This window comes from Eubalaena glacialis, chromosome 2 (genome assembly GCF_028564815.1).
Source record: "Eubalaena glacialis isolate mEubGla1 chromosome 2, mEubGla1.1.hap2.+ XY, whole genome shotgun sequence".
Taxonomy (NCBI): Eukaryota; Metazoa; Chordata; class Mammalia; order Artiodactyla; family Balaenidae; genus Eubalaena; species Eubalaena glacialis.
The window spans coordinates 70,505,075-70,518,551 of record NC_083717.1 but is presented as its reverse complement, the minus strand read 5'-3'; the positions used below and the strand labels follow the sequence as shown (position 1 = coordinate 70,518,551).

Below are 13,477 nucleotides of genomic sequence, written 5' to 3'. Positions count from 1 at the left end.
GAATGCCTATCAAAGTTCCAACTGCCTTCTTTCCAGATATGGATAAGCTGATGCTAATAATATTCATATGGAATTTCAAGATAATCTTGAAAAAAACCCTCACATTTTCCAATTTCAAAAGTTAGTACAATGTAGCCACATTAATCAAGAGAGCATGATACTGGCATATGAATAGATAAATAGGCCAGTGGAATAGAACTGAGAGTCCAGGAATAGACCCATACATTTATGGTCAACTGATTTTCAACAAAGGTGCTAAGACCACTCCAAGGGGAAAGAATAGCCTTTCAACAAATGGTGCTAGGACAACTGGATTCCACACGTAAAAGAATTAATTCGGCCTCCTATCTCACACTATACACAAAAATTAACTCAAAATAGATCAAAGATCTAAATGTAAGGGCTAAAACTATAAAAGTCTTATATAATAAAACATAGATGGAAATCTGTGTGATATTGGATTAAGCAAGTTCCTTAAGTATGACACCAAAAGCACAAGCAATCAATGAAAAAATAGATCGATTGGACTTCATCAAAATTTAAAAACTTTGTGCGGCAAAGGACTTGTATTAGTTTCCTAGGGCTGTTGTTAACAAATTACTACAAACTTGGTGGCTGAAAACAAAAGACATTTATTCTCTCACAGTTTTGAAGGCAGAAGCCCAAAATTAAGGTGTCAGCAGGGCCAGACTTCCTCCAAAGGCTCTAGGGGAGAATACTTCCTTGCCTCTTCCAGCTTCTGGTGGCTCCAGGGATTCCTTGGCTTATGGCACTATAACTCTAATCTCTGCCTACTCTTCACATGGCTTTCACCTCCTGTCTCAAATCTCCCTTTCCCTTCTCTTATAAGAACATCAATGATTGTATTTAGGGCCCACCCTAAATCCAGAATTATTTCATCTTGAGATACTTAATTACATCTGCAAAGACCCTATTTCTAAACAAGATCACATTCACAGACACCTTTAGGACTTGGACATATCCTTTTGGTGATCCCTATTCAAACAACAGGACATTATCAAGAAAGTAAACAACAAAAACTGCAAACAACCTGATTAACAAAGTGGGCAAAAGACTTGACTAGACATTTCTCCAAAGAAGATATACAAGTGGCCAATAAGTACATGAAAAGATGCTCAATATCACTAATCATTAAGGAAAAGCAAATCGAACCACAATGAGATACTACCTCATACTCATTAGGATGGCTCCTATCAAAAAGCCAGAAAATAGTAAGTGTTGGCAAGGATGTGGAGAAATTGGAACTCTTGTGCACTGCTAGTGCGAATGTAAAATGGTGCATGGAAAATAGTATGGCAGTTCCTCAAAAATATAAAAATGTAATTATCATATGATCCAGCAATTCCACCTCTGAGTATATACCTAAAAGAATCGAAAGCAGGGACATGAAAAGATATTTGTATACCCATGTTCATAGGAGCATTATTTATAATAGCCAAAAGGTAGAAGCAATTCAAGTGTCTATTAATGGATGAATACATAAACAAGATGTGGTATATACATACAATAGAATATTATTTAGCATTCTGACATATGCTACAACATGGATAAACCTTAAGGACATTATGCTAAGTGAAATAAGCCAGTCACAAAACGACAAATACTGTATGATTCTACTTCTATGAGGCACGTGGAGTAGTCATACTCATAGGAACAGAAAGTAGAATGGTGGTTGCCAGGGGCTTGGCAGAGAGGTAATGGGAAGTTGTTGTTTAATGAGTACAGTATTACAGTTTTGAGACAAAAAAGAGTTCTGTGGATGGATGGTGGTGATGCTTGCGACAATGTGAATGTACTTAATGCCACTGATGTACTAATGTACACTCAAAAATGGTTAAGATGATATATTTTATATTATGTGTATTATGTCCACAATTTTTTTAAATGAAGGTATAAGAAATTCAGAGTAAGGTAAATGAAGAATAGAAAAAAGGGTAAGTCACAAAAATGTCTTATCTCGATACAGGAGAGATCAAAATATGTTTAAATGTATAGATTTAGGGGGCTTCCCTGGTGGCGCAGTGGTTGAGAATCTGCCTGCCAATGCAGGGGACACGGGTTCGAGCCCTGGTCTGGGAAGATCCCACATGCCGCGGAGCAACTGGGCCCGTGAGCCACAATTACTGAGCCTGCGCGTCTGGAGCCTGTGCTCCGCAACAGGAGAGGCCGAGATAGTGAGAGGCACGCGCACCGCGATGAAGAGTGGCCCCCGCTTGCCACAACTAGACAAAGCCCTCGCACAGAAACGAAGACCCGACACAGTCAAAAATAAATAAATTAAAAAAAAAAAAAAAAAATGTATAGATTTAAATTAATGATTATAGTATTAAATACTTGCTAAAGGTAATTATGGCTGATTTTCTACTAATAAATTAATGATTACTGCAATTAAAGAAAAAGATAAAAAGACAACCCACAGAATGGGAGAAAAGAAAAGTCCAGTATCAAGAATACATAAAGAACTCTTACAATTCAACATTAAAAAGACCCAATTTAAAACGGCAAAGGACTTGCACAGACCTTTTTTTTTTTTTTAAGGCCTTGTCATGCAGCTTGCCGAACCTTAGTTCCCCGACCAGGGATAGAACCCGGGCTCCCTGCAGTGGAAGTGCAGAGTCCTAACCACTGGATCACCAGGGATTCCCCAGACATTTCTTTTCTTTTTTTTAAAATTAATTAATTAATTTTATTTATTTATTTTTGGCTGCTTTGGGTCTTTGTTGCTGCATGCGGGCTTCCTTCTAGTTGCAGCAAGCTGGGGCTACCCTTCGTTGCGGTGCTCGGGCTTCTCACTGTTGTGCCTTCTCTTGTTGTGGAGTATGGGCTCTAGGTGTGCGGGCTTCAGTAGTTGTGGCACATGGGCTCAGTAGTTGTGGCTTGCGGGTTCTACAGTGCAGGCTCAGTTGTTGCAGCGCACGGGCTTAGCTGCTCCACGGCATGTGGGATCTTCCCGGACCAGGGCTCGAACCCGTGTCCCCTGCACTGGCAGGTGGATTCTTAACCACTACGCCACCAGGGAAGCCCTCCCCAGACATTTCTTTAAAGAAGGTACACAAATGGCCCATAAACACATGAAAAAATGGTCAGCATTACTGGTCATTAGGGAAATGCGAATTAAATAACAATGAGATATCACTTCACATCCACTAGGATGGCTATAATCAAAATGATGGACAACAACAAGTGTTGGTGAGGATGTAGGAAATTAGAACCCTTATACATAGCTGGTGGGAATGTAAAATGATGCAGCTGCTGTGGAAAGCAATTTAGTAGTTCCTTAAAAATGTAAACACAGAGTTACCACATAACCCAGTAATTCCACTCCTAGATATATACCCAAGAGAACTGAAAACAAATCTACACAAAATCTTGCATTTGAATGTTAAAAGCAGCCTTATTCATATAAGCCCCAAAGCTGAAACAACCCAACTTTATCCATAAACTGATGGATAAATAAGATGTAGTCTAGCCATACAATGGAATATTATTCAGTTATAAAAATAAACGAAGCACTATTATCTGCTACAGTGTGAATGAATCCAGAAAATACTAAGAGAAAGAAACCAGTCATGAAGGCCCACATATTATACAATTCCATTTATATGAAATGTTCAGAATAGGCAAATCTATAGAGACTCAAAGTAGATTAGTGGTTGCCTTGGCCTGGGGCTAGAGAGGGTGAAAGGATGGGGAATGACTGCTAATGGGTTTCTTTTGCAGATGACAAAAAGTTCTAAAATTAGATGGTGATGATGGTGACACAACCCTTTGAATACACTTAAAAACCATTGAATTGTATACTTTGAATGAGTGAATTGTATGGTATTTGAATTATATCTCAACAAAGCCAGTAAAAAAATTTTTTTAATGGAAAAGCTTATTCTATGCTAACAGTAATCAAAAGGAAGCTAGAGGGACTATATTAACATCAAAGTAAACTTCAGAGTAAAGAATATTGCTAGAAATAAAGAAGGTCATTTCAAACCAAGAAAGCAGTAGATTTACGAATAGGATATAACAATCCTATCCACTTATACACCTAATAACATAGCTTCAAAATATATACTAAAGGAAAAACTAATAGAACTGCAATGAGAAACAGTCAAATCTACAATTATGGTTGGAGATTTCAACATTCTCTCTCAATAACTGATAGAACAAATAGAAAATCAGTAAAGACATAGAAGACTTTAACAATACAATAAACCAATTTGATCTAATGGTCATTTATAGACCCAACAAAAACAGAACATATATTCCTTTCAAGTGAACACAGAATACGTACAAGGATGGACCACATTCAGGGCCATAAAACAAGACTTAAAAAATTGAAAAGATTTAAGTCATACAAAGTATGTTCTTGGATCACAGTGGAATTAAATTAGAAATCAAATTTCTGAAAAATATGCTAATATTTGGAAACTATATAGTACACTTCTAAATAACTTATGGGTTAAAGGGAAATAGGAAGTGTTTTGAACTAAATGAAAATGGAAACACAACATATCAAAACGTATGTGCTACAGTTAATGTGGTACTTAAAGGGAAATTTATAACATTAAGTGCCTATATAAGAAAAGAAGAAAGGTCTCAGACTAGTGACCTCAGCTACCACGTTATGAAACTAGAAAAAGGAGAACAAACAAAATCCAAAGTAAGCAGAAGAAAAGAATTAATAAAGTTTAGAGCATAAAATGATGAAATAGAAAAAAACAAAACGACAGAGAAAAATAAATGAAACCAAACTGATAAACCCTTAGCCAGACTGATCAGAAAAAAAAAAGGCTGGGAGTGGAGAAGACACAAATTACACAAAATATCAGGAATAAGAGAGGGACATCACCAAAGATTCTTACAGACATTGAAAAGATTAGGGAATATTATGAAACTTATGCCAATAAATTTGATTACTTAGATGAAATGGAAACATTTCTTAATAGACACAAACAGCCAAAGTTTTCTCAAAAAGAAATACATAATATGAATAGCACTACATCTAAGGAAGAAATTGAATTTGTAGTTAAAAACCTTTCCACAAAGAAAATTACAGGTCCAGATGGCTTCACTGGTGAATTCTACCAAACAAATTCTAGAAAATTAAAAAAGAGGAAATATCTCCCAACTTATTCTGCGGCTAGCATAACGCTATTTCCAAAATCAGACAAATTACAAGAAAAGAACACTACAGACCAATATTCCTCATGAACATAGATATAAAAAAACTAAACAAAATATTAGCATATTGAATCCAACAATATTTAAAAGGATAATAAATTAGAACCAAGTGGGCTTTATCCCAGGAATGCAAGACTGGTTTTAAGACTCAACAAATCAAGTGATGTTTTGTTTTACCATATTAACAAATTAAAAAAGAAAAACCCTTTTCACAGCAGCACTATTTACAATAGCCAAGACATAGAAGCAACCTAAATGTCCATTAACAGATGAATGGATAAAGAAGATGTGATATACATACATCACAGAATGGAATACCACTCAGCCATAAAAAAAGAATGAAATAATGCCACTTGCAGCAACATGAATGGACTGAGAGATGATCACACTAGTGAAGTACAGAGAAAGACAAATATCATATGATATCACTTATACATGGAATATAAAAAAAATGATACAAATGAGCTTATTTACAAAACAGAAACAGACTCACAGACATAGAAAACAAACTTATGGTTACCAAAGGGGAAAGGTGGGGGAGGGATAAATTAGGAGTTTTGGATTAGCAGATACAAACTACTACATATAAAATAGATAAACAACAAGGTCCTGCTGTATAGCACAGGGAACTATATTCAGTATCTTGTAATAAACTCTAAAGGAAAAGAATCTAAAAAAGAATATATATATATATTTATATATATCACTGCTGTACACCAGAAACTAACACAACATTGTAAATCAACTACAATTAAAAAAAAAAAAAAAGTGAGAAAGCACTTAGAAAGTTAAAGAAAAATACTAGCAATGATCAACCAGAAATTGAAATTAGAAAACAAAGCCATTTACAATAGAATAAAGAAATATGAAATACTTACAGATAAATCTTATGAAGGACTGTGCAAGACTGGTACATTGGTTGCCTGTACAACTGAATGGGTGGGTAGGGGAGAATACAAACCAGTACAAGGAAACTTTTGAGGGTAATGACTGAGGTAAGGGTTTCACAGGTACATCATATGTACATCCAAATCTATCAAATTGTACACTTTAATATTTGCAGCTTTTTATATGCCAATTATACCTCAATAAAGCTTTAAAACATGAAACCATATAAGAAACCATATAAAGCACTGGATGAAAACATGGGTAAATTATTTTATAACTTGGGTGTAGAAAATCTGTCCTATGACAGAAGACACAAATTCTTGAAGCAATACCAAAAAGATGGATAAATTTTATTACACAACAATCTTCCACATGGCGTGTGTACACACACGCACACACCATAAAGAAAGTAAAAACACGAATTACAACTTCAGGAAAATATCTGAAACTATATCACAGACAAAGGGTTAATATCTCCAGTATATAAAAGGCTCCTAAAAATGAAGAAAAAGACCAATCACTCCACAGAAAAATGGGTTAGAGATAAGAGATCATCAACTTTGCCTATAAAAGAAAAGCAAATTAAACTACACTGGGATACCATTTCTATCTATCAGATTGGCAAAAAATCCAAATGTTTGACCACATACTGTGTTGGAGAGTCTCTGGGAAGACTGGCACACTTATACCTTACTGATGGAAATTCAAAATGGCACAGCTCCTATGGAAGAAAATTTGATAATATCTAGCAAAATTACAAAACCATATACATTTTGGTCCAGTGATTTCAGTTCTAAGAATCTAGCTTAAAGATACACTGGCAAAAATGTAAAAAGCCCAAGCCATTTTACTGCACTACTATCTGTAATACAAAGATTGAAAATAACTAAAATGTCCATCAAGAGGGAACTGGTTGAACATGATTTGTCTGTACAACACAACACAGATGTAAAAAGAAATAAAGATTATGTATACAGTTGTCCCTCAGAATCTGCGGGGGATTGGTTCTAGGACACCCCCCACCCCCATGGATACCAAAATCTGTGGATGCTCAAGTCCCTCAGACTATAAAATGGTTTAGTACAGCTGGCCCTCTGCATCCAAGGATGCTGAACCTGTTGTTATGGAGGACTGACTATATATTTTTACGGAGTGATTTGAAGGATACATTGTTATTTGAAAATTGCAAGGTGGAGAAAATGTATACTGTATGTTACTATTTATCTAATGGGGGATAGGAATATCTATGTAGTCGCTTATATTTTTAAAAAAAGAAGGATAAGCCATTTAAAAACACAAAGATTATCTAGAAGGAGGGGGGAGAAATAGGGTAGAGGAGACGGAGAGCTTCTCTGAATACTTCTGGTTTTGTAGATCTGACTTTGGAATCATATAACTATTTTCTACCAAAATTAAATTAAAAACAAAGGAATTCCTAACACTTGAAAACAAAATGAAGCAAATGAATCTAATTGTATAGAACTGATAGCATGACCACACAAAGAAGACCAATTCCAAGTTACTGTTAAGTAATCAGCACTGATTCATTTGTTATTTTAAAACTGTTTTGTGTGTAGTATGGAGTAAAGCAAATGAGTAATTATACTGTTGTTTAAAACAGGACCGTTGGCACCAGAGAAAGAAAATTCATATGTAGGATAAATGAGGTTAAAGAAAAATCCTGTAGTGCAATATCTTAACTGGATATATCAGTCTGACCTTATATCTTATCTGAATTGATATGACTTCATGGTGATCTGTACATTTCAAACACACACACACACACACACACACACAATGTATGTATTCCCTAGTTTGCCCAATAAAAAGACCTAGAAACAATTAACAACACAATAATAATAAGCATCTCTAAGAGACCCAGATCATGGTCTCTTAACATCACTTTCCCCTAAAGGAACAAGAGAGAAATGGCTGATTCTAAGCATGGGATAAGCAATGTGAAAGATGATCATGACACATCTTCACAGCAGAAAGCAAGAGCGCTATCAACTATTACCAGGGTCATGTCAAAAGGATTTGACATGTCAAGTTGAAAAGGATTCCAACAGCCAAAAATAAGACATTTGTACAATAAGAATAATAACTGTTAATGCATCAAAAGATACCAAACAGGCTTACACTGTAAGTTTATAAAGATACAAAACAAAATACCCTCCAAAACCCCTAACTGATCACGTATATAAGATTGTAGAACATAGATTATTTGAAAAATGGGAAATAAAGGAAAAGAAACATCCTGCCTTTCTATTGTGATCTAGAACTCAGAATAACTGAATAGTTGTTGAATAGCAGTTTTCTCTTTATAGAAGTTTTTCAGTTAATAAATGAAGAAGGAATGATAAAATTTCACTGTTTTATAATGGATCTAGGTAATGATCAAAGGGTGCTATCATCACAAGAAGATAAATAAGGCTCTATATGACTTTTGATGGAGGCATACAACGTTGTCTATGAAATATTATTTTTTTAATTGTGGTAAAATATATATAACATAAAACTTACTATCTTAACAATTTTTAAGTGTACCATTCACTACTGTTAACTATACTCACACTGCTGTGCAACCCATCTCCAGAACTCTGCCATTTTGCAAAACTGAAACTCTATACCCATTAAACTCATTAAACAGCAACTCCTCATTTTTCCTTCCCCTAGCCTCTGGCAACCACCATTCTAGTAGTCTATTTGACTACTTTAGGCACCCCATATAAGTGGAATCAGACAGTATTTGTCCTTTTGTGACTGGCTTATTTTACTTATCATGATATCTTCATGGTTCAACAATGCTGCAACACGTGTCACAATTTCCTTCTTTTTTAAGGCCATATAATATTCCATCACATGTATTGGGTTGGCCAAAAAGTTAGTTCAGATTTTTCCATAAGATGTTATGGAGGGACTTCCCTGGTGGCACAGTGATTAAGCATCCACCTGCCACTGCAGGGGACATGGGTTTGAGCCCTGGTCCGGGAAGATCCCACATGCCTCGGAGCAACTAAGCCCATGAGCCACAACTACCAAGCCTGCACTCTAGAGCCCACAAGCCACAACTACTGAGCCCACGTGCCACAACTCCTGAAGCCCACACGCCTAGAGCCCATGCTCCGCAACAAGAGAAGCCACCGCAATGAGAAGCCCACGCACCGCAACGAAGAGTAGCCCCCACTCACTGCAACTAGAGAAAGCCTGCACACAGCAACGAAGACCCAACACAGCCAAAAATAAATAAATAATAAATAAATAAATTTATTTAAAAAAAGATGTTCTGGAAAAACCTGAATGAACTTTTTGGCCAACCCAACATATGCCACATTTTGTTTATTTATTCATCTGTCCATGGACACTTGGGTTACTTCCACCTTTTGCCTATTGTGAATAATGCTGCTATGGATATGGGTGTAGAATTATTTGTTCAAGACCCTGCTTTCAATTCTTTTGATCTGTAAGTATTATTGGGGGAGAAAAAAAGAGGAAACCTGGGTCTGATGAAGCTTCGAGATCTGACTACCTATTTATATTTACAGAGAATACAGGAGACTGAAGAACATATCAAATAACACCACAGGAATACAATCAGCAAAACAGACCCTCTTTCTTCAATAGATAAACTGCAGTGGGAAAAAAAGGATGGAAAGGAAAGCAATAGATTAAAAGTAAGAGAAACTTAAGAAACCTATCAATCAATTGTAATATATGAACCTTACTTAGATTCTGATTTAACAAATCAAGTGTAAAAAAAGAGAAATTTAAAAATCAGGGAAATTTGAATATTTTATATGAAGAAATGATCAATGATTTTTTAAGATGTGATGATGTCTAAAAAGAATCTATATACTTTAGAGATACATACTGACTTATTTAGGAGTGAAATGACATATTTGGGAACTCTTTAAAAATAATCCGAGATGTGGGACTTCACCGGTGGTGCAGTGGATAAGACTCTGCGCTCCTAATGCAGGGGGCCCGGGTTCAATCCCTGGTCAGGGAACTAGATCCCACATGCATGCCACAACTAAGAGTTCTCATGCCACAACTAAGGAGCCAGCAAGCCGCAATTAAGGAGTCCTGGAGCCACAACTAAGGAGCCCACCTGCCACAACTAAGGAGTCCATGTGCTGCAACTAAGGAGCTGGCGAGCTGCAACTAAGACCTGGCACAATGAAATAAATAAATAAATAAGAATGCCAACTCTCTCTAAAAAAAAATAATAATAATCTGAGAAGTAGGGGTAGGGATTGTGAGGGAGGACTGGTAAGGCTACAGTGAAACACCGATGGCAAAGATCTGATAATTGTCAAAACTAGTTTGCATAGGATTCTACTTTTGTATGGTTTGAAATTTTCCATAATAAAGCTTTAAAAAAAAAAAACAACTCTGACTCACTAATTTGCAACGTTTTCCATGAGAAAACCACCATTATTTCAGTTCAACACACTGTTCTTAGAATAAGGAATTTTTTTGTTTTAAAGAAAAGTCACAAACCAATGTAAGAAACAACATCCCTGATAAATAGTTGCAGTCAAAATGATTAGTTGTCATGGAAGTTTTTTTTTTTTTTTTTTTTTACTTCCTAAGAGAAATATCACATTTTAGTTCATTTAGTCCAAATATTCTATTCAATATTCAATGTAAAAATAATAAATGAGAACTAAAAAGGCAAACAATCACACCCAAACTATCATCTTGTTCTTGGGATGTTTTGAACCATTTACATATTGTCTAAAGACAAAATATTGAAGGGAAAAAAAAAAAAACCTAACCTTTGATTTTACATAAATTGAATTATGCTATTTAGAAACAAAAACTGAACTTAGTACCTTTATTTAACCCTTACATTAGTACTGTTACTAAATATTAGAACTACAAATTCAATTTATAGATTTGAATAAAAAGCTTTCTGGAAATATACATTGCTTCTTTTATGTGAATACTACACAACTACAAGTTTGTAGAAGGGAAAGATGGTTAAACAGGGAGAAAGGTAGTCCAAAAAAAAATCTGGGGACTTCCCTGGCGGTCCAGTGGTTAAGACCCCGCCCTTCCACTGCAGTGGACACAGGTTGATCCCTGGTCGGGGAACTAAGTAAGATCCCACATGCCGCGCCATACTGGGCGGCCAAAAAAAAAAAAAAAAATCTGAATTGTAATATCTACTATCCTTAGTTTCAGATATTGAGAATTAAATGAAATTTCAGGGTCAGACATGCAAAAACATAAAAATGTTTTAATTCCTCTTGATTCATATCTACTTCAAATATAAAACCCCAACTGAATTTCTGTCCCTAAACAAACGCAATATCTAAAAACATACACAAAATCATAGGAATAACAATGTTTAACCCTACCTGAAAAAGATCCAAAAGAGGCTTCCAAGAGAGCATTAAGACTGCTGCTCTGTTGATGGTTTTGGGAATTTCAGAATAAAACAGTGTATTTTCTCTGTTCTCACCAGACATAGCTACAAAAGAAAACAAACATTTTTTGTTATTTTAAAAAATAGCAATCTACCACAATTGTAGTAGTAAGTATATAATGCCTTCTATATACTGCAAAATTTTGTACTCTATGGGACCTATAATGAATGTTAACAAGTAGGAGATGCACATGCCATATGCCACAGTAATTTTCTTCAATAAAACCCAGGCTCCCAGAAAAATCCTCAGGTTTCCTTTTGATATTCAAATTTTAGTCCCTCTCAAAACAAACATAAAAGTGTATAAGATGATGTAAGGATAAGTGTTACTTTTAGTTTTTTGTTTTTTTTTTTTTAATTGTTAGTGTCTTACAAGTTGGCAATAGACTCATTAGATTCCAAACGGGGCTACTTTGTGACAACTTCAGACTACCAAGCTTCTTCTTTTTATGAATCATTTAAAGTATTTACTTAGAAATATACATAGGTCTAACAATTTGAGTTTTTCTTCACTATAGATGTTCTACCACTATAATCACTAATAAGTTTCAAATTAAAGTACATTCATATTAAAACAACACAGAATCTGATATCTGATTTGTTAAAAGTCTCTTTATCCTTTATTCGAGAATTGTGAAAGAAAGAGGTCTACACTAAGTAGAAGATAGGTCTATTCTGTGAAATCATACAATAACTGAATGGGAAGATCACAGCAGTGTAGAATAAACTACATACGAAAGAGAAGTAATAGAAATACAACATGGTTATGAAGAGGTGAACCAAAGAAAACTCAAAGTAAAACAAAGTCCTTCTACTCTAAAAGGTGCTAGAAAGGTATCACTTCCAAAAAAGCTAGGGGAGAGTGAAGGAAAGAGAAAATAAATCACACAGGAAGAACAAAAACTCCCTCTCTAGTGGAACAAATCCTCAGCCTTGTGTTTCTGATAATGGCAGAGAAGGCAGTCTGTGGAAGGGCATGGTAACTTCCATGCTAACCCTTGCAAAGGTGGGGGATGACTCCCCAAATACCCACAGATTCCTTTATCCCTTTATTATCCTAAACTTTTCTTAAACCTTTCTTAGTTTGTGTTGCCTTTTGGAGTAAAAAGTCAGGTATCAGCTGATATTTACTTCAGCACTTAGTTTTGTCTTAGATCTATTTTGTACATTCCAGAGTTACTTTCTTACATAATTCTTAAGACTGTAGTCACTTATCCATACCATTCATAATCTTACAAAATATGATCATATCCCCCTTAAGCCTTTTCCTTCTAAGAGCTTTCAACCTCCAAATATGAAAAAGCTGGTTCTCATCTACCCTCAAATGAGAGCCATCCACAATCACTTCAAATGCTCCTCTTGAAACTGCTCCTTGTTCCATAATGCTTTCCTTGGCTTCAACCTTGACCAATAAAAATTTCCAACGCATTCTATGTACACACACACCAGTTCTGTATAAACACAAAATGACCTTTTCCCATTGTTTCTTTCCTGTTGACACACTATTTATTGGTGTACAAAATATATTAAAATTTCTGAAACAACAGATTTACATGGAAAAATATTAATATTCAGATGGATATAAAAGACTTGAGCAAATGAAATGGCATACAACTTTCTTGAAAAGCTCAATATTTTATAAAGATTGTCAATTTTCCTAACTTCACCTATAAATATAATGTAATCCTAAAACAGCATAAATAGGATTGGGAGAAAGGAGCTCTAATCTAATTTTAAGTTCTCACAGAAAAACAAGCAAACAAAAATAATCAAGAAAAGTATGAAAAAGAGTGATGAAGGGTGACTAGTACTATAAAATAGTAAAACATCTAAAGTTACGATAAAAATAATAATAGTAACAGCAGCATAACATTGGCACTTGATTTGACAGACAGACCTATGGAACAAAATGAAGTCCAAAGTAAATAAAGATTTCAAAAAATATAATTTGGAGCTGAG

The 13,477-nt window shown here is 35.1% G+C and overlaps 1 protein-coding gene across 5 annotated transcripts in view; it reads right to left on the bottom strand.

The window, feature by feature from the left end:
* DPP8 (dipeptidyl peptidase 8) overlaps positions 1 to 13,477 on the bottom strand; it is a 58,823-nt gene that overhangs the window by 38,022 nt on the left and 7,324 nt on the right. For all 5 annotated transcript variants that reach the window (XM_061182007.1, XM_061182009.1, XM_061182010.1 and 2 more), the window contains one exon: positions 11,451 to 11,563. In XM_061182007.1, coding sequence (XP_061037990.1) covers positions 11,451 to 11,563 — 113 coding nt within the window. The remainder of the gene's footprint in view (positions 1 to 11,450; positions 11,564 to 13,477) is intronic.